This window comes from Rhinolophus sinicus, linkage group LG03, assembly GCF_036562045.2.
Source record: "Rhinolophus sinicus isolate RSC01 linkage group LG03, ASM3656204v1, whole genome shotgun sequence".
NCBI lineage: Eukaryota > Metazoa > Chordata > Mammalia > Chiroptera > Rhinolophidae > Rhinolophus > Rhinolophus sinicus.
Window position 1 is genome coordinate 24515727 of NC_133753.1, and position 25742 is coordinate 24541468.

Genomic DNA, 25742 nt, shown 5'->3' on the forward strand with positions numbered 1-25742 from the left:
ATGACGGGGTGGGGCCGCAGTTATCGCGGTGGCCAATCGGGATTCCCGGTTAGGGGGCGTCGTCCCTGTGAGCCGAATATAGAGTACCCAAGTCAGGGGCGTCCTCCCTGCTTCTGCCAACAGAATTTGCTGAGGTGGGAGAGGGCGGAGAGATCTTTCACTTCTGACCAATCGCATGTCCTCCAAACTGGGCGTGGAGTCAGAGTTAGGGCGCGTGATTGGCTGGTCCTCTCCACCAATGAGGAGGTGCGGCAGGATGGAGAGGCGAAATCTGGCAGCCGTGTGCTTCTGGGAGTCACGGGCTGTGGAGGCACCCCGAGGCGGAGAAGAGGCAGCGGAGAACCATGGCGGCGGTAGTGGCGGCGGCGGCAGTGAGGGCTCGGATCCTGCAGGCGAGTGAGGGTGGCGCCGAGGGGTCGCGACGCTAGGAACTGTGTCCTTTCCATCCACTCTCTGAGCCAACGACTTCTTGGCCCACCCTACTGTTCCCATCTTACCTGTGCGGCCCTTGTCCCACTCTCCTCACTCCGTAGCCGCCCTCGTTGGATCCAGCCCAGGACTATCACCCCCTTAGCCCCCCACCCTCTTACTCTTGGGCCTCCCCTCATCTGGCTCTGGCCCACTCCCCTCCTCCAGCCCTGTCCCGTTATTGCTCTGACACTTTCTTGCCCTCACCTCTCTCGCCGCACACATTCTTTCACCTCTGCACCTGCCACCGACCGATCTCCTCGGTACTTGACACCTATCTCCCCAGAAACTCCCCTCTGGTCACCTTTTTTGGAGCTCCTTCACCTGCCCTGTGCGTCCAGATTGTTCCCTTCCCCCACCCTACTTCACTGTCTACAATCCGAGCTAAGGGGTGGGGAGGAGGCACACGAGGGGCGAGGGTCAGTGAATGAACTTTGACTCTCCTCCTATAAGTGTACAGTAGGTTTCCCCCCCAAAGAAGCCCGTTTCCCCAGCTATAGCTATTTGTATTTTCCACAGGCCGTGAGCTGTGTGCCCTTGCTTGACGGGACTTTCAGTTAAACTTGCAGCAAAGTTACAGTGTTCCTGTTAGCGGTAAATAAGGACACATATTTATGTTCCTAGTTTGTTCCAAGCACGTGCACGGGACAAAACATCTCTAACACAGGTGATAGAAAATGGGAGCCAAGGAAGACAAGAAGGGCAAGTCCCAAGCTCCTGCCCCCAGGTCAGCTCTTACTGGGCCAACACACCCTCAGCAGTGCCCATGGGGTGGGGGGGATTGGGTCCTCTGTGACGCCAGCCTTAGAAGAGCTGGTAGAGAGCTACCGGAGCACGTGCCTGAGGCCTGGGATTCTCTAACTGTTCAAGGCCTTTCCCCTGTTCTTCACAACCTAGCAAGGACTTAGAACATGAGGCAAGATTTACTGCAGTCAACGTTCTCCAACCTGCAAGAAACAGCATTGCCCTTACTCATTAATCCAGCCTGGGAACTTGTTTCTCTATATTGCTGGACGTTTCGATAATAATAGTATTTATCAGGTTTCAGTGAGTTCTACTGCATAAACTTATGCATTTTTAAGATTCTTAGCAGAGTCAGCAGAGGTTAATGTTTAAATACGCTGTTTACTAGGATAGTGTGGAGAATGGGTTGGAAGCGTTTGTCGGATGGTCTGACTTCACTCATATATTTCTTGCTGTGATCCTAATTTTATTTTCCTAGTATCTTTTTTTAATAATGGAGAATCAGTTTCCACCCTGTAGTATTTTCCATTACTAACTTCTCTATGAACTCTTTGACTGAAATTGACTTTTGCCTACTTCCCCTCTACTCAGTCACAATGGGTCATTGACAGCTTTAAGAAGGTATTTTGTCTTTTACATCAAGAAGAAGAATCTCCCTTCCCATGTACTTTATTTTGGAAACAGACACTATTTTCTGATTCATGTGAAGAAACTTCCAAGTTGAACTAGAAAAGAACAGAAATAGTAATCCTTAGCCAACTAATAGTTACTGTAACATGAAACTTTGATAAAGAGTAGTTTAGATCCTGGCAGTTATAAGTTTTAGAGGACTATCAAAAGGGTGTGTAAAGGAGAAAGTTCATGTTTTGAGTTATTTAAAGTACATATTTAGTGGGTCTTCTCTGTTTTGGTGGCCAGTAAAATTGAGAACTTCTGCTCCTTGTGGTATTATCACTCCCATTCAGAAAACCAGTCTTAGGGAGTCTCAGTGACTTACCTCAGTGATGTAGAAAGAGTACAGGCTTCAATCATACTTGGATTCTACCTCAGCTCCACCACTTTCTAATTTTAAGAATATTTGTGAAGATTAGAATTAACAGATATAATAAAGTAAGTTACCTAACACTTAAGGCTAAGGTCATTCAAAATCTCTCAACTAGTAACCGAATTCGGAAATGAAGTCTTGGCATCTCTTTCTGTGTCAGGCACGCACCCCAGGCTTTGGGAAAGGAGAGGTAAATAAAATACTCACTGAAAGCTCCCCTATTGTAATGCAGTAATAAGTGCTAAACAATAAGAGTGCACAGGGTATTTGGGAAACAAACTCAGCCTGTGCAATTCAGGAAAGCTTCCAAAATGGGTTGGCTCTGTCTGGGCTTGAGTCTTGCAAGATTAGCAGGCCTTTAGCCAAGAGGAGAAGGGAGTTCCTGGTAAAGGAAATACCAAGTATGAAATAAATGTCTAGAGAACAAGACGTTTGATGTGACTGGGCGTAGGATAGTTTCTTCAGCAACAGTGCTAATGATTGTTTCTTGGGAAATGAAAAAAAGAAAGGATATCTAACCTGTCAAAAACTATGTGATAATGTTTTGTTATACCAAATGCAGTGCCTTTTATGCCCTCTTGATAGCAGGGAGGCTGTGTGCAAGTGAAAATAAAACTTAAGTGGCCTAGAATGCTCAAGCTGGCTGATCCATGCATTTTCTGCCCTATAAGAGTGTACACATGAAACAAAATTAATATCAAACGATTGCTTGGTGAGTACTCATTCTTTCATTCTGCAAAATATTACTAAGTGCTTATTCTATTCCAAAAATGGCGCGAGGGGCCGAAGACACAGTCATCTAGTGATCTAAAGGCATCATTTATTAGTATGAAGGGGAGAAAGAGTTAATAGTTAAACTATTATTCCGTAAAGTGGGATGAGGAATAGACGAGCTCAGGTGTTTTATGAATTGCACCATCAGGCACTTAGCCTGGATTTGAGATTGAGACTTAAAACCTTCCAAGTCTGTTACTTCTCTCACTCTTAGGAGTTAACCTTGTTTCTCCTACTTCAGAGGAAACAGAAACGATCAAGTGAGAACCTCCTGAACTTCCTATTAGCAAACCTGCAAATCTGACGTGCACCTGCACCCAAAGTGATGGCTAAGTAGGGAGCAAAGAGTAGGGGTAAGTCAAGCAAATGGGATGAAACAATTCCAGGAAAGAGGGAGCAACATGTGCAAGGACAAAGAGAGCACAAAACATGTTCCGAATGGCTGGGTCATAGAGCAAGGAGGAAAGTGGCAACCTATGAAACCAGAGAAGTAAAGATGCTATGTAGAGTCTTCTAAGCAACAAAAACATTTGTCTTTACCACCAAGGGTGGTGGCAAGTCATTGGAGGGTTTTAAACAAGGGGGTGATCTGACCAGATTTGTGTTTTAGAAAGACCCTCTGGTTAGGGGGTGGAAACTAGATTCAGGAAGTTTAAGATTGAAATCCAGGTGAGAGACGATGGTATAGACTGGGGTGGTAGCAGGATGAGTAAAGAAAAAGGGGTGTATTCAAACACTTATAGGAGAACAAATTGCCAAGGACTTGTTTGATTTGCTATAAAGAGAAACAGAGTAGTTGGGTGACATTCAGGTTTCTGGTTGGGCAACTAGGTGAATAGTAGTCCCATTCACTGAAAGGTGGGCTATAGGAAGCAGAGCAGATTGATGGGAGGAAGATGAGGAGTTCAGCTTTTTCAACATGTGCCTAAATAACATCCAAGTAGAGCTATAGTGAAGACAGTTATGTGGGTATTACCTGAAGAGAGAGATTTGGGCATCATCAGGATCTAGGTAATTAAACCACAGAGTTGATGTGATCACTCAAAGAGAGTATGCAGAATGAGAAGAAAAGGAGGCCCAGGACCAAGCTTTGAGACCTAATTCAATGTGACCAGGTAGAAAAGAATGTCAGCAAAGAAGGCAGACAAGTGGCCCAAGAGATAAAAGAGATACCAGGTATCACAGAAGACAAGTGAAAAGGGGGTTCAGAAAGGAGGGCGTGATTCACGATGTGTTACATAAAATTTCCAAGGGCTGAGCGACCAAAGAAAGAGTCTGATAATTCTATCATTACATAAAGAGGTTTTTTGTTGTTGTTGTTTTCTAAAGATTTTATTGGAGAAGGAGAACAGGACTTTATTGGGAAACAGTGTGTTTTTCCCAGAACCCATCAGCTCCAAGTCAAGTTGTTGTCCTTTCAATCTTAGTTGTGGAGGGCACAGCTCAGTTCCAAGTCCAGTTGCCATTCAGTTCAATCTTAGTTGCAGGGGGCGCAGCCCACCATCCCTTGCGGGACTCGAACCGGCAACCTTGTGGTTGAGAGGACAAGCTCCAACCAACTGAGCCATCCGGGAGCTCAGCGGCAGGTCATTGTCTTCAACCTAGATGAGGGCACAGCTCACTGGCCCAGGTGGGAATCGAATGTTGCCCAGAGCTCATGCTCTAACCAACTGAGCTACCCGTCTGCCCCCATAAAGAGTTTTTGTTTTGTTTTTTTTAAGATTTTATTGGGGAAGGGGAACAGGACTTTATTGGGGAACAATGTGTACTTTCAGGACTTTTTTCCAAGTTAAGTTGTTGTCCTTTCAGTCTTAGTTGTGGAGGGCGCAGCTCAGCTCCAGGTCCATTTGCTGTTGCTAGTTGCAGGGGGCAGAGCCCACCATCCCTTGGTGGGAGTCGAACCGGCAACCTTGTGGTTGAGAGGACGCATTTTAACCAACTGAGCCATCTGGGAGCTCAATGGCAGCTCAGCTCAAGGTGCCGTGTTCAATCTTAGTTGCAGGGACTCAAGGAATTGAACTGGGAACCTTGTGGTTGAGAGCCCACTGGCCCATGTGGGAATCGAATCGGCAGCCTTCGGAGTTAGGAGCATGGAGCTCTAACCACCTGAGCCACCGGGCCGGACCCATAAAGAGTTTTTTAAGGAAACTTATATACGAGGCTCATCTTGGGTGACAGAAAGACAGCATGCATAGTCTCTGTGCCCCATGGCAGGCACTAAGCGGTTATATAGGACAGGGCAGGATGGATGTGGGTACTGGGGTGAGAGCGGCTCCAGATGAGGGGAAAATGCCTTGCATACTTGCTTGGGGCGGGCGATGGTCTGTTCCAAGAACCAGCATGCCTGGGGCAGAGGAGAGGGGTCAGTCAGTCCCTGAGGGGGTTTTTGGGAAACAATCTCTGTTCTGGCCACGCAGCAGTCTCATGGAACAGTCTCTCCTCCACACCATGTCACCTCGCTGGGAGCTCAAGTACGACAAGGAGGAGTCCATGGGACGTAGAAAGTCACTGGTGTTTAGTCATAAATGTTGGGGTAGATTGAGGAGTTAGCAGGAGAGGAGGAAATAAAGGTAATTAATATAAAGAACCCTTGCTATTGGATGGAGAGAGGTTTAAGGTACAGAAAAGAAAGGATAGTTGATGGAAATGTCAGAGGGAGCAGGAAAGGTCGGCTTCAGACCCAGATGCAGAGATTAGCCTTAGACTGGAGGGCAGACAGCTCTTCAGTCAGCCCACAGGTACTGATAACCACCTTGGTCTTCCAGTCACTCTGTCCTCACAGAGCTTGCTAGCTACCTTCTCCATTTTAAGAGGGTGGAAGGCAAAAGGATGGGTATAGTTGCAGGTCAGTTTTGTAGGTATGCTACTAGGAAGTTGAGGAAGTTCTCATCTGATTGTTTCTGTTTCCTCTGAAATAGGAAAAACAAAGTCAGATCCTAAGAGTAAGAGGGGAAATAGCAGAGTTGGAAATTCTAAAAGAATGGATAAGGTTTGAAATAGCAAGGAGTACTAGCAAATAAGTATTTATAATATAATAATAACATTTCTTGAGCACCAACTACTCGCTAGCTATTTTTCATATCTGTACAGTCTTGATCATAATAACTCTGTAAAGTAGGTGAACAAGATGGATACAGTGCCTGCCCTCACGGAACTTAGTCTCTTGGGTAACAGACAAGTACCTAACTAAGTATTCACAACAGAGACCAATAAACCTGATAACGGAAGTGCTGGCTGTGGGAGTACAGAAAAAGGGACACCTAACCTAGTCTGAGGTGGGGAATAGTCAGGCAATATGGCTGCCCAGTGAACCTTTCTTTTCTTCAGTAGATATTTATTGAACACCTACTATGTGCCAGGTTGGTATTGAGAACATGGCTACAAATAAGACACAGTGAGCTCCAGGGAAGTGTTGGTGATTTGAAATAGCTTTTGTGGGGAATGGAAGAGGAAGCAGACTAGGCATTTGGAAGGATTGTCTGCTGATCCAAAAGACCAGCACTGTTTCCTGTGAACAGTGCTGAAGGAGCACAAACAAAGCGCACTTCATACAGCTCTAAACTTTTTGATTAACATGGTCTCTCTTCAGACAAGACAATAGATTATTATTAGATTGCAGCTTTTATATTCTAGTTCCAAGTATTTTAGATTACTTGCTTTGATTAGACTTGAATATTTCTTAAATCAACTTCCATAGCATATATACAAACTATATTTTTAGAGAGTTATTTTATTGTAACTGATCCCCCTCCCAATTTTCTGATTATACTCTATTAAATGTTACCTACACGACACATTTTTTCTTATAAGGTACATGTGGCATTTTTAGAAATAAAATTGGCATAAACTGTATATGTTTAAACTGTACAACTTGATAAGTTTTAATATTTGTATACACCTGTGAAAACATTGTCACAATCAAGCTAATGAATATATCCATACCTCAAAAAGTTTCCCTCTTACCCTCTCTTCTCTGCTTCCCCCATCATCTTTAGGCGACCATTGAGCTGCTTTCTGATACTACTGATTAGTTTGAATTTTCCAGTTTTATATAAATGGAATCATACACTATGTACTTTTTTTATGTCTGACTTCTTTTACTCAATACATTTATTATAATTATCCATATTGTTGCATCTATCAAGAGTTCATTCTTTTTTATTGCTGAGTAGTATTCCAGTATATGGATATACCACATTAGTTTCCCTATTCACCCATCCAGTGGTGGATATTTGGATTGTTTCTTCGTTTTGGGTTATTACAAATAAAGCTCTTATGAACATTTACGTTCAAGTATTTGTATGGGCATATTATACTTACATTTGATACTTGGTTATATAGTACTTTATATTCAACACCTATTGTGTTAGATACCATGCTAAGTGTTTCCATATTGTTAGATTTATGGTGACGACATTTTCCAGGCCAAAAATTAGGAAAGTAGACTAATGACAAAAAATATATATTTTTTAATCAGGACTGTCCTGGAAATTGAGGACATGATCATTATGTTACTGTTTTCTCATAGTCTCATGTCTTTTTAAAGACTATATGACCCTTGAGAGCAAACATCAAGTCCTTTTTCAATAAGTCAATAGTAGCCATTCACTAAGTTTTTAATAATTTTCTGCTCTCATTTATCAAAATAATCATTCTTTTACTTCACAGGTTTCTTCCAAGGTGCACTCCACTTGGTATCCAGCATCCTTTTTCTCTTCTTCTTCAGTGGTGAGTTTATTTGCCACTAAAGATTGACTTTTGAGGAGGAATTCAGTATAATTTTTGGTTATTCCCATTTATCTTCTTTACGTAATTGCGATCAGAGTATATGTGAAACTTTCTATCTTGGTTTTCTTATTTAATATTATGTCTATTACACTTTAAGCATTTTCAGTATTACAAGATGGTCTTTATACATGGTTATGATTTTAATAGCTGCATAATATTCCATCAAGTAGATATAAACTGAGTTAGCTAATAATTTCCCCATATAACATTTAGATTGTTCTCATTTTTCAATACTATAAAACAAACATTTATTTATAGTTTTTTCCTTCTTTTAGATTGTCTCTCTTCTGAAATAGGATTATTGTGTTAAAAGATACAAACATTTTCATGGCTTTCAGAAGTTTGGTCGACCCTGCCAGATGGTTGGTTCTTTTTGACAACCTTTACAGTTCTTTTTACAGACCTGTCAGCTATTTGCAGTACCTAAAATTTAATAAGGACTAGTGCTAAAAATCCTTTCAATATAGAAGCATGCACACACTGTAACACAGTAGCCCTTCATCTGTCTTGATCCACAGACGCCTTTGAAAATTTAATGAAAGTAAGCTACTTCTCAGAAAAAAATGTACACAGATAGGAACATTAAAAAAAATATTTTAATCATAAAGGTAAGACATTATCATGGCATTGTGGCAGAAAGTCAGCTGCTTTTTTAGTACTAACTTTACAGTGATGTGTTTATTTCCAAGGTGAACTCCACTTCACATGAAGTTCCACTGTGTTTGACTGGAAATTTCCCAACTTCAAAGAGATCACAGTATTAAGAGGCTCCGTCACATCTTAACAAACACTATAAACAAGTATATTGTGTGTATCTTTCCTAGTGGTAACATTTCTAGAGATTGTTATCAACCTGAATTCCTTCCTTGTGAAAGGGAAAGACATAAATAAAGCAATTAACTAATACAAGTTGTTTTTTTTGTTTTTTCCCAGCCAACTGTAAAGCTCTTCATTGATGGGAAATTTGTTGAATCCAAAAGTGACAAATGGATAGACGTCCACAACCCAGTAAGCAAAGCTGCTTAAACTGACTAACCTAGAATTCTGGGAACATGGTGGGAAAGTGGGGACCTGGATGTCTATCATGAAGCACATAGTGCCTCCTCTGTGACGAGTTGAAAATGGAGAAGGTGGGGCAGGGGCAGAAGATGATATGCTGCTTTTACCCATCAGGCCACCAATGAGGTCATCGGTCGGGTCCCTCAGGCCACCAAGGCTGAAATGGATGCAGCCGTTGCTTCCTGCAAACGTGCTTTTCCTGCATGGGCAGACACTTCAGTATTAAGCCGTCAGCAGGTCCTACTCCGTTATCAACAACTTATTAAAGAAAACTTGGTAAGAAATCTGAATGGTATCATTTTCCAAATTGTTGCCTAGAGGATGCTTGTCACACCCACAGTGGCCCTTTGAGCTGCACTCCCTCACCTTACAATCCAGAGAGACATAGATCGCTGCTCTCTCCCTTGTACTACTTCTCCCCCAGTTTTGTTCTTCCTTGGTTGCCTGAGAAACTAAAAGGAGGCACATCCTTGCATTGCTTTCTGTTTGTATGTTTTCTCTCTAGAAAGAAATCGCCAGGATCATCACGCTGGAACAAGGGAAGACCCTAGCTGATGCTGAAGGAGATGTATTTCGAGGCCTTCGTAAGCTGGGAGTCCCTCCTTGGGAGTTTCAGGGACCTTTGAAAAGGATCAAAGGAAGATGGGAGGAAGGCAACATCTCAGAATGGGGGACTGCGTCTTCCTTTATGTAGATTTTGTTATCCCGTAATATCTGTTTTAATATTTGTGGGAAATGGCAATATTTCTTAGGGATCCATGAAATTGGTTTACTTCATTCTTTGTTTTACTCAAATGATCTTCAGTAGCTATGTACATTTCACTGTCTTTTTTCCCAAGTAGAGAATCTCATTTTGCACAACCCCTTCTCATGGAAGGGCAAGTTAGTGTTTCTTCCCTTTGTCATTGGCCTGAGCATGACAAAACTCAGCAGTGTGGGCAGTTGGTGGCCTGACTACTTCTTCTGTGTTGCAGAGGTGGTTGAGCATGCCTGTAGCGTGACATCCCTCATGCTGGGAGAGACCATGCCATCCATCACCAAAGACATGGACCTTTATTCCTACCGCCTGCCTCTGGGGGTGTGTGCAGGCATTGCTCCATTCAATTTTCCTGCCATGATCCCCCTTTGGATGTTTCCCATGGCCATGGTATGTGGAAATACCTTCCTAATGAAGCCATCAGAGCGAGTCCCTGGAGCAACTATGCTTCTTGCTAAGTTGCTCCAGGACTCTGGTGCCCCTGACGGAACACTGAACATCATCCACGGACAGCATGAAGGTAACTGCCCTTCAGTACATGGCACTTAATCTGGCTTCAGAAAAATCAAGGTGTGGAGTGGTGATGGGGTATTTTAGAATGAGGAACCTAGGGAGGAAGGGATTTACTAATAGTAACCTCCATGTTTGAAGGTGATTTTGTTTGTTGACTGTTTTGCCATCACCGTGTGCTATGTAACCAACTGGGGAGTAGCAGTGCTTGTTGCCTTACAGAATACATTGGGACAAAGAAATGTGGGTTAGGGCAAGACACAGATAAGATTAAAGAGAAAGTTTTCACTTCAATATTGAGAGAATGTATGAGGATATTTCACTCAGAGAATTTATGGACCTCAGAGAGACTGAAGGCCTTCTAAGTCATATAATAATAGCTACTACTTAAAAAGTGCCTCTGTATTTCAGGCACTGTTCCTAGTGCCTTTCATATATTATCTTATTTAATCTTTACAACAACCCTTTGAGGTAGGTACTATTATTTTTCCATTTCACAGATAAGAAAATTGAGGCATAATGAAGTTAAGTAATTTGTTCAAAGTCACACTGCTAGAAACTGTCAAAACCAGGATGTGTATACCCAGGAATGCCGACCCTGGTTTTTACTTTTAAATACAGTCATGTGGCGCATAATGACATTATGGTCGATGACAGACCGTATATACGACGGTCGTCCCAAAAGAATATGATGGAGCTGAAAAATTCCTGTCACCTAGTGCCATCGATGCGTCGTAATGGTACCGCATAATATTACTCACACGTTGTGGTGATGCGGGTGTAAACAAACCTGCTGCACCGCCAGTTGTATCAAAGTATAGCACATACAATTATGCACGACTTGATAATGATAATGACTCTGTAACTGGTTTATATATTTACTATAGTATACTTTTTTGTTGTTATTTTAGAGTATACGCTTTCTACTTAAAAAAGAAGTTTGCGGTAAACCAGTATGCCGTGTTATGCCGGGAGCATCATCATACATCTCATGTTTACCGTGTCTGTTGATTGTATCATCCTCTCTTATGTTTGATTTAATCTCGTGTTTTGTATAGAAACATGTTGTATAGGCTTGTAGCCTAGGAGCAATAGGTTACATCATACAGCCTAGGTGTATAGGAGACTATACCATCTAGGTTTGTATAAGTGCACACTAGGATGCTTGCACGACAAAATCACCCCATGAGGAACTTCTCAGAATGCATCCCCGTCGTTAAGTGGCGCATGACGGTACTATGCTATGTTGTCTGTCACATGGAGGCACAGTAATATCTGAGAGTCCCAGGAAGTAGTGACAGTTGAGGAAATATCACATCCTTAAAAGACAAAAGGAAGTGCTGAGTATTGAAGGGCTGTTATAACCTTCAGGGTTAGATTAGAAGTGGAATAGCAAATGAGAAAAGTAATGAAAGGGGAGGGGCTAAATAGAATTTGTAGTTTAAGAAATTAAGAGAACAAAGAAAGAGAACTTCAAAATGGGAACCCAGGATAGAAACACAAAAATCTGAAAACTTCTCCTTTATAGCAGTGGGAAAAGGGGAAATTGCCATGTTGAGAAGCCATTTGTTCCTTTGCAGTGATCATGTATTTTCTTCTTAAAGCTGTGAACTTTATTTGCGATCATCCGGATATCAAAGCAATCAGCTTTGTGGGATCCAACCAGGCAGGAGAGTACATCTTCGAGAGAGGGTCAAGACATGGCAAGAGAGTTCAAGCCAATATGGTGACTTCTTATTCCTTTTTTCCCCTCAAACTCTGTTATACATATTAAAATAATCCAGAAACAGCTCTGCAGCAGAGGGACCACTCATTTAATGCCAGTGTTTCTTTATTCCCATTTCATCCTATCTTTCCTTTAAGGATGAACTCTGATGAGTTTTATTCTAAGTCACTTTAATTACCTCTTCTCATATACTATGAATCTTGGTGCCAAAGGGCACATTTCTCCCTGAGAATATTATTCGAATTCTTTGGGCTTTAGCAATTAACAGTTGAATTCTGGTTCTGGCCCTGTTTGTTTCTTCCTTCATACCATGCTTTTCTAGCCCTTTATCCTTCCTTCTTTTAAGGCATATCCTAACTACTCATGTCAAAATATAATCTTCCCCGAGTCCAGGCTATTTAAAGCACTGGAAAGTGCCCAATATCCCAGTATGAAGGTGTGTCGTTTACTTGGTTGCAGTTTTGCTGTTCTCTTACTAGCTCCTTGTCAAATACTTTGCAATACTTTGATACTAAATATAAAGTCCAATTGCTACTTTCTCACCCTTCCGCTAATGTTGCATAAACAATAGTCATCTATGCACAGGCTTGGAAACTTCATGATATGCCCACTGATTTCTTTTCATGGCTAAATGTATTTTGGCCAGTTTGACTTAAGTCCCTCCCAGTTCACTACTAATTTATTCATTAAATTCTGTATCTAACAGTAAATTATGTATAATGGGATAGTAATAAAAATAAGTAGCGGACATGGTATTTATCCACGTACTCAACTATAGTTGTATCTGGAAACATGTATGGAATAACCATATGTTATCCTATATAGAAGTTCATGAGGCTTTGTATCGAGAAGCAAACCAATCTGGGGAACCTCTGTCCAGAAACTGTTTATCAGGAGAGGTCTATCTCCTTTTTTGCCTTGCAGCTGGCTACTGGCATTATTATTGGCAGCTCCTTTGTTTACACTGCTTGCTCTTCATGTAACTGGAAACCCTACCAGACAAATTCTTTCCAATCTAACTTAGGAAAGAGAAGGGAGTTTTCCTTGGTTCCTGGATGCAGTATTTAGCCTGTCAGTTTGTTATGTGATGATTGGGGCTCATTTTCGTTTGTTCTGATCTAAATGAACACCTATCAGCTTATCAGCTAAGAAAGTGAAAAAAAGTAACCTGGAAACTGCCTCAGTGTTATCAAGACTTTAGCAGTATAAAATAATAAAACTCTCCTCAAAGTAACAAAGGATAAATTCTCTAGTCCTTACCTTAAATTCTCATTTGAAATCTCAGATTCTTTGCCTAATTTCTCAGCCTAATTGTATTTTGCCAAGGAAGATTCATGTACTTTCTGTATTTCCTTAGGGAGCGAAGAACCATGGGGTAGTCATGCCAGATGCCAATAAGGAAAATACCCTGAACCAGCTGGTTGGGGCAGCATTTGGAGCTGCTGGTCAGCGCTGCATGGCTCTTTCAACAGCGATCCTTGTGGGAGATGCTAAGAAGTGGCTGCCAGAGCTGGTGAATCGTGCCAAAAACCTGCGAGTCAATGCAGGTAATCAGTTACCTGCCTAGCTCCTTTAGACTCTGCATCCGTGGCACTAAGCTCTTGGTTTTAGCATTGGCCTTGGCCAATGGGAATAATCATGCCTGTTCTTACCATTGCCCCTCTTTACTTGTCATTTGGATTCATCTTTAGTTGGCAGTCGTAATTTTAAGTTAATGAAGACCTTAAACACTTTTGTGTTGTTTTACAGGAGACCAGCCTGGAGCTGATCTTGGCCCTCTGATCTCCCCCCAGGCCAAGGAGCGAGTCTGTAATCTGATTGATAGTGGAAGTAAGGAGGGAGCCTCCATCCTTCTTGATGGTAGAAAAATTAAAGTCAAAGGCTATGAAAATGGCAACTTTGTTGGACCAACCATCATCTCAAATGTCAAGGTGAATAGCTCTGGATTATTTATTTCACAAATACGGGAGCTGAAGGCTCTGTAGAGGCGATGGAATCTCATCCCTCCAGTTTATAAATGAAGACATGTAATGACTAGAGACCTCATCTCTTTAGGATTAGTTATTTTTCCTAGAGTCTGAATGAGTCTCCCCTCTCACTACCAATCTCTTTCCTCTCTACCAGCAGTCAGCAAACTTTCCATATTTTCATAAATATTTTTGGCGTTGTAGGGCTATATCGTCTCTGTTGCAACTACTCAACTCTTGACATTTTAGTGTGAAAGTAGCCATTAACATTGTATGGCTGTGTTCCAATAAAACTTTATTTATGGATAATGGAATTCTAATTTCAAATAATTTTACATGTTGTGATTGATATTTTTTTCAGCCATTTAAAAAATACAGAAATCATTCTTAGCTTGTTGGCTGTTCAAAAACAAGCAGCAAACCACATTTGGCCCACAGGCCATAGTTTGCCAACCCCTATCTTATATTATACTTGTTACTTATGTGTTTGATGTTAATTTTTTCTTCCTGCTCCTTCTTGCTGCCTAGCTTATAGCTATTGCAGTGTCTCTCTCCATCAACATATTAATCACCCAGTATTTATTACCTACTGTGTGCCTTAAATTTAGCTGCATCTTCACCAGAAAGTGACGAAAGAAAAAGAATTGATCTGTCAATTTTTATTTATCAAAATTCTACAAGTCTTTCAGCTAAAATTAATGACTAAATTGAGTTTAGGAGGGTTTTTTTTTTTTTAAATACATATGTCCCCACTAATCCTACTATAATCCTGAATAATTGAGTTGAATGTAAGTATAGTGGAAATTATGAAATCTCTTGCCACAGAGCCATAGAGGAAAAATCCACTTATCAGCAATAAACACAGTTACCTAGCTGCAGTGGTGAAGGATGTTTTGAATGTTTAATGTGACCTGATATCAAAATATGAATATACAGACTCATTTGGGAGGCAAAGGAGTGAATGAGAATGGATTGTTTATGTTACAGAAAACTTAACACAGGGTTTCTTTAAACAAAAATTCTCCTGTGGTGTTTTTAATATACATTTTATTTATAAAATATGAATTTTCATGTAACTTTTCAGTAACATAACAATTGTATAAACAAGTTATACAAGTATAAAAGAGGAAGCTAGTGATGGGTCATGGGACCTAAAAATATAGTGCTTAAAGGAAAGGACTATAGTTGTCCTTAATAGGAATTTCAAGCTGTTTATGTGATTGGTAGCGTGCAAGATGGAACACAGTAAGAAAGGATTTAAAATGAAAAGAGATTGCTAACATGAAAGCTGTCCACGTAAACAGTGGGTAATAAAGTACCAAATAAGCATTAAATACTGACTTCTTTTCTGGATGCATCACTCCTGGCAGCCAAATATGACCTGTTACAAAGAGGAGATTTTTGGTCCAGTTCTTGTGGTTCTGGAGACAGACACTTTGGATGAAGCCATCAAGATTGTAAATGACAACCCATATGGAAATGGAACTGCCATCTTCACCACCAATGGAGCCACTGCTAGGAAATATTCCCATTTGGTGGATGTCGGACAGGTTTGTGAACAGATTTTTAGGAGGTTCTTGTAGCCATTTACTGTTTCCCATCTAAAGGGAGATGGTAAAGAGTGATCAGTCGCTGCCCCTCTTATCTCTCACGATGACCCATTTCTTCCTAAGCAATAAAAGTTCATGGGCTGGAGATGAGGTGAAGGTGGGTATTTAAAATTGGTCTCTGGTGCCAGGCATTTGTGCTTCTACATGGAGAGCTCCTTTGTCTGAGTCCTTTCCTTGGTATGTGACGTGGATTTGTTCTGCTTTAGGTGGGTGTGAACGTCCCCATTCCAGTGCCTTTGCCAATGTTCTCATTCACGGGCTCTCGATCTTCCTTCAGGGGAGACACCAATTTCTATGGCAAACAGGTAACTTTAAGTTTTAAAAAACATTTTTCCCTCCAAGAAACTTTCTTGAACATATTCAGGAACAAAGATTCTACAAGGAAAGGCCAGCCAGTAGCTTCTGTGGGGTCATATGTTGCTCAGCAGTACTTGTCAGTAGGTTGCCTAGAAAAGATTTAAAAGTTAACAAAATTTTGCCAAAGCTGCTGCTTGCTGAATAACTCAAAGCAACAAAGTTTTGGGAAAAGAGCATGAGGAAGTGCAAGCCTGTGTCTATGTCCTTTCTTCTGCCTGGGCCCCTCTTTCTGCCTCCCCCCTTTCATTTGACTAACTCTTAATGACCTGTCATGTCTCAGTATCAAGAGTGGACTCCTCCAGAAAATCACCTCTGACCACCAGCAGCCCCATCCTCGTGCTGGGTTGGGGGTGCCCTCATGTGCTCCCCACTGCATGTATATCTCCTGTAATAGTCATTCACTTACACAGAAGTTCATTGAGCACCTTCTTTGTACCAAACACTATTCTAGACAGTACAGATACAGCACTGAACAGGAAAAAGAAAGCATATCCGGAACCGAGTTATGTGGGTTCAAACCGCAGCTCAGCCAGTTATTAACTGTGTGACCTTGGAGGAGACCCTCTCTGTGCCTCACGTTTCTTCATCTGTAAAATGGGAATAACAACAGTACCTATATGTCAGAAGGTTATGAGGATTAAATGACCACCATTCCACATCCTTCAGCAGGTGCATGTATCCTAAGGCAAGAACGAGCATGGCATGTTCAAACAGCAGAAACGGGCTGGAGCACAGTGAGTGAAGGAGTAAGACAGTGGTACGAGATGAGGCTGGAGAGGTAGGCAGGGGCGTCCTGTAGGACTCTTGAAGCCATCTTAAGAAGCCCTCATCACACTGTAATTATTGTTTATCTGCAGCACCTGGCACAGAGTAAGCGCCAAAACGTGTTGAAAAAATGAGCTGGTGGAAGTTCTTTGTAGTCCCACAGAAATACAACCATTTTGGAACCTTCAGTAATAAATCATATTTTTTTCTATACAGGTCTACCTCTTATAGATAAATAAAAAATTAACAGTGGTATTGCATAGCAGAATATGACAGTGTGGCCAACTGGTTGAGAAAAAACTAGTTATTTGGAGGCTGATTATATAGTTTGTGCATTAGTCACAGCTTTTGCAAAATTAACTAGTTTGATACCATTGACAAAAATTTATAAGTTACTCTGGTAGGTGAGGCTTATCGGAGGAAAAGACTGACCTCACACATTCAGTCTTAAATCCTTAGGTAATTAAATTGCTATTTTTGCATTCTGGAAAGAAGACATGAAAGTATCATTCTTAGATAATAAAATACAAACTTTAGTTGTATCTTATATTAAAAGTATGTAATCTCTAAATTTTTTTCCAACATATTATCATTAATAACATGGCCCAGATTTTGTCAAATAGTTCTAGAAGAGTACTTTAAGCAAACTAGTACGTTTTCTCCTAACAATATCTTTCTAGCTTGCTAGTAATTTGGTAATTAAATCTTTACAATTTATTCTCTTTTGCTTAAGCCTATTCTTACAGAATAAACTGTGTATATATAAAGCAAGTATGCTGAATTTGTTTTGGCTCACATGTTTAGAGGTGAATGTGTATAATATCACACATTTTACTTCAGATTTGTAAGATATTTTGGGTTTTACTACTTCAGTATTTTTACTACTACAGCTGTTTATCACTGACAGCTGTCAGAAAATGGCCTAACATATATTTCATTCCCTTATTCCTTTTTCTTCTTCATGGGAAGGAGAGAAAAACTAACAATTATTGAACAGCAGTTACTTTGCTGGGATGTTTGTATGCCATTTCATTTCCCCCTCATGTTGCTATGAGGTGGGCTTTATGTTAAAGATAAGGCCCACGGTTAAACAGCCGTCAGTGAGGAGCAGAGGCAGGGTTTGAGCCATGTCTCAAGACCTTAGAGCACATGATATTCAGCTCTACGAACAGAATGACCTGCAAGTTTAACAGATTACATTGTTCAATTTTTCCACTGAGCTGCTAATGATCTTGGCTAGTTTCAGCATAATAAGAACTAAGATTTGACTGTTTACTATGTGCTAGGTATTATGCAAAATGTTTTAGATAAATGTACATGAATATATTAATTTTAGTTGCACCTAAGTTCCTTAAGTAGGAGCCTGAGTAGCACTTTACAGCATTTCCTTCAAACGTTGATTAAAAAGAGGAATCATGAAACCGCCCAGAAATACATGCTAACTCTGTTTCTCTCCCCTTTTTTTTCTGTTGTTCTTTTTAGGGCGTTCAATTCTACACTCAACTGAAGACCATCACTTCTCAGTGGAAAGAAGAAGATGCTACTCTTTCCTCGCCTGCCGTAGTCATGCCAACCATGGGCCGTTAGAAATAAGTTTGTTCCAGACTCAGTCCATCCTGAGTAATCTCCCTTTTTTCTTGACCAATTTAATTTTCCAACTTTGCTCAGACCAGATCCCTCGGAATGAAATACCTTGTAACTAAAATCTTTCTCAGAATTATTAGCCCATGCACAGTTGCTATAGGGAGACTCCTAGTGTACCTAGTGTAACACTGAAGCCAGATTTTTACTTACTCTTCATACTTCTGTTTTGAGGTAACTGCTGTTCACTGTGAAATGCTTATCCGGAAGGAGAGCTTAGACCTGTTTCCTAAAAATTCTCCCCTTTTCTGATGACTTGAAGGAAGGGAAGATTATGTAAAGAAGACCTTCCATAATTGGAAGAGGAACTCTTGGATGGGGAAATAGGACATAAAATTCACCCTTTGCTGGATCCTCAAACAGTCCCACATAAGTGCCAGTCAGGGAGATCCCCTGCCAGGCTGTCCTGAGCCTCTCATTTATCCCACACTACAAAAGATATACATAGTCCATTTCTACTTATCCCACAGTTGTGACAACTGCTTCTTTTTGCTGCATGCCACTTTCTCCTAGTGACTCATGACCACTAAATTCTATCATTGTTACTGTTACTGCTTCTTAAAATCACTTCTCAAGGATACCTCAGTATGCATTGGGTAAATCGACTTTTTGTTGTGTGTGCCAAATGTTCAATTTCAAGGTTTGCTTCAGCAATGATTAACTAATGCTTTAGTCATTAATTCAGATGCCAGTAGTTTTTTTTCTTTAGAAAACCATTTCAAAAGTTACGTTAGGCCCAGAAATCAAGGGCTGTTTTCAACCATGAAAGTGGGCAAGACTCTTGCCTTAAACAAGTCTAACCTGATAGTCATTCTCAAATTTTTTCTGTTGTTCTTTCCTCTTGCCTACATTTCTCATTAGTGATACTTTTTAATAAAAGAGCTCTTAATATAGAGTAATTGACTGGGGCCTAAGAAATTTTAAAGCTTTCATGACATAAAATAGTAAAAAAAAAAGCTTTGACAGATTCTTTTGCTACCATTAATTCAACTGTCTTTATGCTTTTTGGTTCTGAATTTGATGTGCTAAACAGAATAGCTTCTATCTTTTTGCTCTACATCCCAACTGAATCCTGTCTTTTTGATGTGGTTTTCACCCAGTGAACTAGGAGAAGGCTTCTGGCTCTGATGCAGTAACCTCTGGTCCTCAGCCAGATAACTTAGGTCATTTATTTTTCTTCATCCCCATTAGTCACGTGGATAATGCTAACCTACTCCAGGGAGGTTATTCAGTGAATTAAGGATAGTGAAATCCTTGAAAATGTTTGTGCACTCTGGATTTTAGGCTTATTACTATTACCTACTGGATACAATATCAAAATCTTCAATCACTTAACGTGACTGGAACTTTAGTAAAATACATTTATGACCCTACTGGGTCTTCCTTGTTTTCCTTTTTTCAGATTTGCCTTCCTAAAGGTAAGGCAATAGAAATTTATAGAATGCCCTTTGTTTTATCTCTTATCACAGCTTGCAACTGATAGTGATATTTAATTCAATCCAACAATTACAGGCTGGATTGAATAAAAGGTCATGTTGTCTAAATTCCAAGTGGAATTAAATATGATCACAGAGACTCCTAAATTTTCCTTACATTTAAGGGAAATCATGTTTTAAAAATGCTAATCAGCATTGTGTTTCTCTGATTGGAATCAACTCATTTGGCTAACTACTTGCTACTTAGAAGTTTCTTATTTCTTATATGGAAAACAATATGTAGTTATGTTTATGCTAGTAGCAGCTAAAAAATTCAGTATTGTGTTTTATTTTTGCTCTGATGTGGCCTCATTTAAAATTTCTCTGATTCTACACTGTACTGATTATGAATGACAAATTACAAATAAAAAGCTCTTAAAAAGAAAATCTGGCTTTTTTTTTTTTATGGTGCCATACTTCCTTCTAATGCCTTTGTCCCGTAACTTGTAGTAACTCAGACTTCCAACCTCTGTCCAAAGCTAAGAGTTACATGGTCATTATGTTTATTCTTACATAAAAGATAGTACATATATTGGCTAGGCTGTGCATTTCAAAAGGCAATTTATAGGCTTTCCACACTAAGAGAGGCACAAATATGTATTTGCATTAGTTATATGCCTTCCTTAGTGTGGATATTGTGATAAAAATGTCCACGAGTTCATAGTAGTAGTATTACTCATTTCACTGATCCCTGAGGGCTCTTGGCTAGTAAAGCCAAAGAACTGTGACTTATCAAGAAGCTGAATGGGGAAAGGTAACAGTTATGTGTATTGTTTGTTCAGACTACAGACTCCTTACCTTGTCAGACTCTTGTGATCCTTTCTGAATATTGGATATCAGATCATCAGAAGAGTGTAAGATTGGTACTTGTTGAGTGATGAAGGTTTGCTCTTGAAGCTTACTTTCATCCCTGCAATAATGACAAAGTAACAGAACTGTCAATAACCATACACATATAGAACCTGGTTTAGAATGATAGGCTTGTCATGTTACTCTCTCAATTCTAGCACGTGTAATATGTCCACAAGAAATATTGTGACCAGGCTCATGTTCTTTGCTTTGTCAAGAGGGACCTTACCCAAATTCCTTTGTTTCTCCATTGTCCAGAATAACGTTGTCTGGAATGGGAGGCCTAGAACTCTGGCTATATTTCCTGTGGTGGGAAGAATTAACAATGAGGCAGTCAGTGTCTCCTTGTGCCCTGTATTTCAACTACACTGTAAAAGTGCTAAATAAATACTTCATTGGGTGGGCATCTCATTTTCAAAAATGAGCTTTTACATACACATAGAGGCAGTATTACGTTAGGCAAGTTCATATAAACTTATATTCTCTTAAAGTTGAGACATATTTGAACTTAAGAAATGGAAATATTTATGGAAATGATCATGATGATGAAACTCACACAACAGGTCTTAACGGTGATGGGCAAGTTTGAGTCACAGATGGCCAGAAAAGTTCCCTTCCCACAAAAAGAACCACAGAACACAGAAAGGTTACCCCATGGAGACAGACACGGTATGAAAATTTCTCCTATACTTTGGAAAGTCTGATTTAAGAACAAGAAACAAACATCACTAACTCAGTATTGTAATTTGAAAGTCAGCTTAACAGTTATAAAAAGTGCAGTAGGTTGATTTGTCAGCAGGTAGACACATACCTCACTCCTAAAACTTGTCCTCAACTAGGTGCACATGAAGGTGGCATAAACTCATTCAAAATCTGGCCATATTAAGTAATCTAATCATGTACTTCAGCTACTACTAGTGCCTGAGTTATAGCCAGAGTTGTTGCTGATGCACTAAAGAGTACAGTTTATTGGTTATACTCCTTTGACTTAGCTCAATCACAAAGAAAAATATTGCATGATTGGATTCATACTCATATGCAATCTATTGTGAACTCTTACCAACTTCCTAATTACTTGCCATGGTAGACATTTTATCATTTAATTCCTCCCTAGTCTGAGCTTTCTCATTAAACTCATCTTCATCTCAATATTTCACCATTCTATTCCTATCTTCTTTGTTCTTCATCATATCCTAGCATGAAATTCCAACAGACTTAGATATGGTTCCATTGTGGCCACGTTTAAGTTAATTGCTTTGGTGTGAAAGATTTCACTCAAATTCCTCTGTTTTTCCAGTGCTGAAAACAACACAATATGGAACTTGAGCCCTGGAATTCTGGCCGTATTCCATGGGGTAAAGAAAAGTCAACTCACAATGAGACAGACATTCAGTATCTACAGGCTGGATCCTCTTCCACCTCTTTGGAAGGCTACCAGAGACACAAAAGCCATTTCAAAGTCCTCCATCTTCCATTTAGCCTATACTCCTTTAAACTTCTCTCTATTGATTGTACTCTTTGTTCTCCTCTTCATTAATGGTGCATATTCCTAAAGGTTATAGCCTCAGCCCTTTACTCTCCTACCTTCATCTACTCTCCCAAACTCAACTACCAATTTTCACTAAACGTGCTCAAATCTCTCCCTGAAACTATCATCTATACTCCAATCACTATTTATAATGCCTTAAGTATTTTTCACTTCAATATATTGCCATCATCTCCAATTTGATACTGAAAATACTACTTTCTATTTCTTCTGCTAGAATGTTTTTCCTCCCCTTTTTGGTTCTTATTCGCCTTTTATTAGCACCATGCTCTAACCAACTGAGCTAACTGGCCACCCCCTATTGGCCTTTGAGAGGTCAGCTCAAGCTTTTAGTTCCTCAGAAATGTTCCTGACCTCATTTAGGTCAGATTACCCTAATCTAGGCTCTCAGAACACTCCTTTGAGTTTATGTCATAGTTATACTTTTGTATTTATTTGTGTGATGATTTGAATATGTTTTTCTTCCCATGTAGACCATGAACTCCCTGAGATGAGGCATAAATGTCTTTATTTGCTCAACACTATATCCTCAATAAATAGCAAGTACTCAATTGTATATGTTAATGAGTTGATGGATGGATTAAATTTAAACATTTCCCTCATACTGGCTTTCCAGATTTTTCATTTACATTTCATACCACTATTCCTTCATTTCTTAAACTAAAAACTCAAACATTTACACTTTGTTTTCTTTATTCCTTTTATCCTTTATCACCAAGTCCTGTTTCTCCTTCCTAAGTGTCTCTTAGTTTCTCCCCTTTTTTCTGACTGCTCCCACTCTTGCCTAAACCCCTCACCACTGTATGCCCAGAGTAGTACAGCAGCTTCTGCTGGTCCCCACCTCTAGTTTTGTCCTCCATTTCATCATAGTTGTCACTGTTAGGTTCAGGTTAGCTCTGAGAACCATGACCTGTGAGCCTTTCCAGTGAGAGAGTATGAGAGTATAGCTTATTGCTCTTCGTATTCCTTCAAGGAAGAGAATAAGCGTGTTACACTACTATAGAATCTACAGTAGCATAAGTTCAGGCTTTTCTGCATGGTTTTTAAGGCTCATCGTAATTTAATTTAATCTATAGATTAAATCTATAGATTAAACCTTATTTCTAATTTAATTTAATCTATAGATTAAACCTTATTTCTAATTACTAATTACTCTCTAGCACTACTAAATTTCCTCAAGCTAGGCAGTTTTTCCTCAATGTTCCCTAAATACCCGATACCCATTCCTACTTCTGGGTTTTTGCTTACGCTGTCTACTAAGCCCCTTTCCTGATGTGCCCTCCCCCACCCACTATCCCACTACCCTACAAGGCACCCACAGAATCCTACTCTTTCAGGCTTCCTGACTCAAATCTTCCCTAACTACTCCAGCCCATTGACATATTGTCTGAACTCCAATTATACTTTATTGTGCCACCTAATTTTTTCCCTTGTTATGTGTGGTTTTTGCTTGGGCAACTGGATTGTAAGCTCTTCGAGATCAAGGGCAATGTCTCCATTTTTCTGAATCCCCATAGTACATAACATAGTGCCAAGCACGTAACAAGCAATCAGTAAGTGATTGATTTATTTTACCCACTTTATAGGTCATTACCAGGGATATAGTTACTGATAAAACATAGTGGAGAGAGTGAAAACTAATCATTAAAAAAAATTATTTGGAATAGCTGTGAATATTTTTTTCCTTTCTCAGTCTTTTTCTTAGTATTAGAGACTCTCTTGATTAATAATCAGCTTAAAAATGATAACAATTTGAAGGCCAATAAAATCTTAACAATTGTTATGCTTCTCTTCAGTTACCACTCATTCAGCTGAGCTATGTTTTATAATACCTTCTTAGCATTGCCTTAAATATCTAAGATTAATCTCTTTTCTCCCCACTTTAGTTCTAGTTCATCTTTCATTTTCATGCTCATTTATTCATCTCCCATTCTTTACCTCTGGCTGAGAAGTAAGACCCTTTTATACTTTTTGGTCTTTTCCTTTAATTCTTTAATTCTAAGTGAGAATAAGTTCATTGTTCCTATATGGTTTCTGGGTTGATAACTTGGTATTCCACTACAGAAATACGGAGTTACCTAGGAACAAAACCATTCATTTTTGCAAAGAGCAATCGTAAGACTTTCTCCTTCTGCTCCCAGGTCAAATCTCCAATATCCACATTTCCTTGAATATCTGTCCTGAAGAATTTCAAAGAAAAAAATTGATAAGGAAAAATATGATCAGAGTGAGCATCTCTTCTTTTTAAAAAAATATAAAGTATGTAAACATAAGAAAAGAAAATCTCCAAGTATAACTGAATGTTATAAGGTTTTGAAATGTAACGACTACAAAGCAAACTGTGTCCATTATAAGATCACAAAATTGAAAGGCATATCAATATGCTAGCCAATCTGAAATGTTATGTAGTAATTAAAATTAAAACAAAAACTATAACAACATGAAAAAAAGTGTGCTCAAACATCTAGCAAAACACAAAATAAAAAGTTGTAATATGACATATTGTACCCAGATATACACAAAGACAAAAGGAACAAGAAAAAAAAAGTTGTTTGGTAAAATTATTGATTTCCTTTTGTAGTAGATACTTTGCTATGAAGATAGAGTAACAAAGGTAAATTTAGAAAATAACATGTAACTTATCTAGTCTATTTTCTTACCTCTAAATCAGGTTGCAGCTAAGTTTTCCAGTCAGGTCTTTATCTATACTATAACTTTCCCAGAGGATTCAGTCTACTTGCAATTTACAAAAGCTGGCTGACATGTAAGATAGGGTATTGATGTTGTATAATGTAAGGAATTTTTTGCATTTGGGCACTTGGGTTAGTTTTCTTTAAAAGTTTAGGTTTTGCCTTATGATCACCATATACTTCAATTGTGCTCCAATCTGCCTCTTTCGCAGGTGATATAGTATGCAATTTTTGCAATTATTTTTAACCTTTTAAACCACAGTTAATTTTGCACCCACCTGTTTTAACCACCACTCCTGCCCTTTTGGGAGAGGCAATAGGAAACTGAGGTTAAGGTAACAAGTTCCTCAGGAGCAAAAATGTCACACAAAAGGCAGAATAGGAAGAGTCCAGTTTCTGCAGTAACAATATGGAGAATATTTTTATGTATGTTCCCCTGAAAACTTATATAGCACTTAATATACAATAGACAAAAAATGTAAAAAGAAAAAACTATATTATATTTGATAGGGACTCAACTTGCTTGACTTATTAAATAAACAAGAAATTACAGTGAATCTCTTGATAAGAGAAGTGTTATTACAGACTTCTGAATAAGGCAAGAAGGGGGAAAAAATTATACGTAGTACGGATATATTTGAAGAAGAGCCTTATCTTTCAGAAGCCACTAACCGCCTCCAACCTTCCCAACAGCCATGTAATTTAAAAGAACCTACAAATTAGTCCATTAAAAACATAACTCAAAGCAGAAAACACATTTGGAAGCACTCCTAATAAAATGTTAAGTACAGAGAAGTACAGAGTCCTTTTAAGTTTCTTGAGTTAAAAAAAAGCCGTTGAAGAATCCAATTGCATGGAGACAGAAAACATAATTTTAAGAATAATCTTTAAAATGCACAATAATTTAATCCATGGTTTATAGGGGAAAGAGTGCTCTACCAGGTAAAAATGCCAACAGGAAATGATTAATC

At 39.4% G+C, this 25742-nt stretch overlaps 2 protein-coding genes across 5 annotated transcripts in view; one reads left to right on the forward strand and one right to left on the reverse strand.

Annotated features, from left to right (window-relative positions):
• The first annotated feature begins 237 nt into the window (after positions 1–237).
• ALDH6A1 (aldehyde dehydrogenase 6 family member A1) lies at positions 238–20073 on the forward strand. Its single transcript, XM_019733396.2, has 12 exons — positions 238–392; positions 7700–7759; positions 8753–8827; positions 8993–9154; positions 9384–9462; positions 9853–10155; positions 11750–11871; positions 13229–13418; positions 13621–13802; positions 15209–15388; positions 15655–15753; positions 18053–20073. Exons 1-12 carry the CDS (start codon positions 345–347, stop codon positions 18155–18157), a joined length of 1605 nt encoding a protein of 534 aa, XP_019588955.1. The 5' UTR covers positions 238–344; the 3' UTR covers positions 18158–20073.
• The window catches only part of BBOF1 (basal body orientation factor 1), a 32006-nt gene continuing 21132 nt past the window's right edge, over positions 14869–25742 (reverse strand). Inside the window, exons 9-12 of one of the 4 annotated variants that reach the window (XM_019733397.2) lie at positions 24160–24261; positions 20765–20839; positions 20485–20596; positions 14869–15894 (exon numbers count right to left, since the gene is read on the reverse strand). In XM_019733397.2, coding sequence (XP_019588956.2) covers positions 15883–15894; positions 20485–20596; positions 20765–20839; positions 24160–24261 — 301 coding nt within the window. In that variant the 3' untranslated portion in view covers positions 14869–15882. Of the gene's footprint in view, positions 15895–20469; positions 20597–20764; positions 20840–24159; positions 24262–25742 lie in introns of those variants that run through there. The other 3 variants (XM_074327220.1, XM_074327219.1, XM_074327221.1) reach the window with 3 other exon arrangements.

Excerpts from the sequence above, each read along its gene's own strand:
- ALDH6A1 (XM_019733396.2), top strand. The coding sequence starts at position 345 with ATGGCGGCGGTAGTGGCGGCGGCGGCAGTGAGGGCTCGGATCCTGCAG. Across the intron at positions 9,463-9,852 it reads AGATGTATTTCGAGGCCTTC|AGGTGGTTGAGCATGCCTGT; the intron begins GTAAGCTGGGAG and ends TCTGTGTTGCAG. Across the intron at positions 15,389-15,654 it reads ATTTGGTGGATGTCGGACAG|GTGGGTGTGAACGTCCCCAT; the intron begins GTTTGTGAACAG and ends GTTCTGCTTTAG.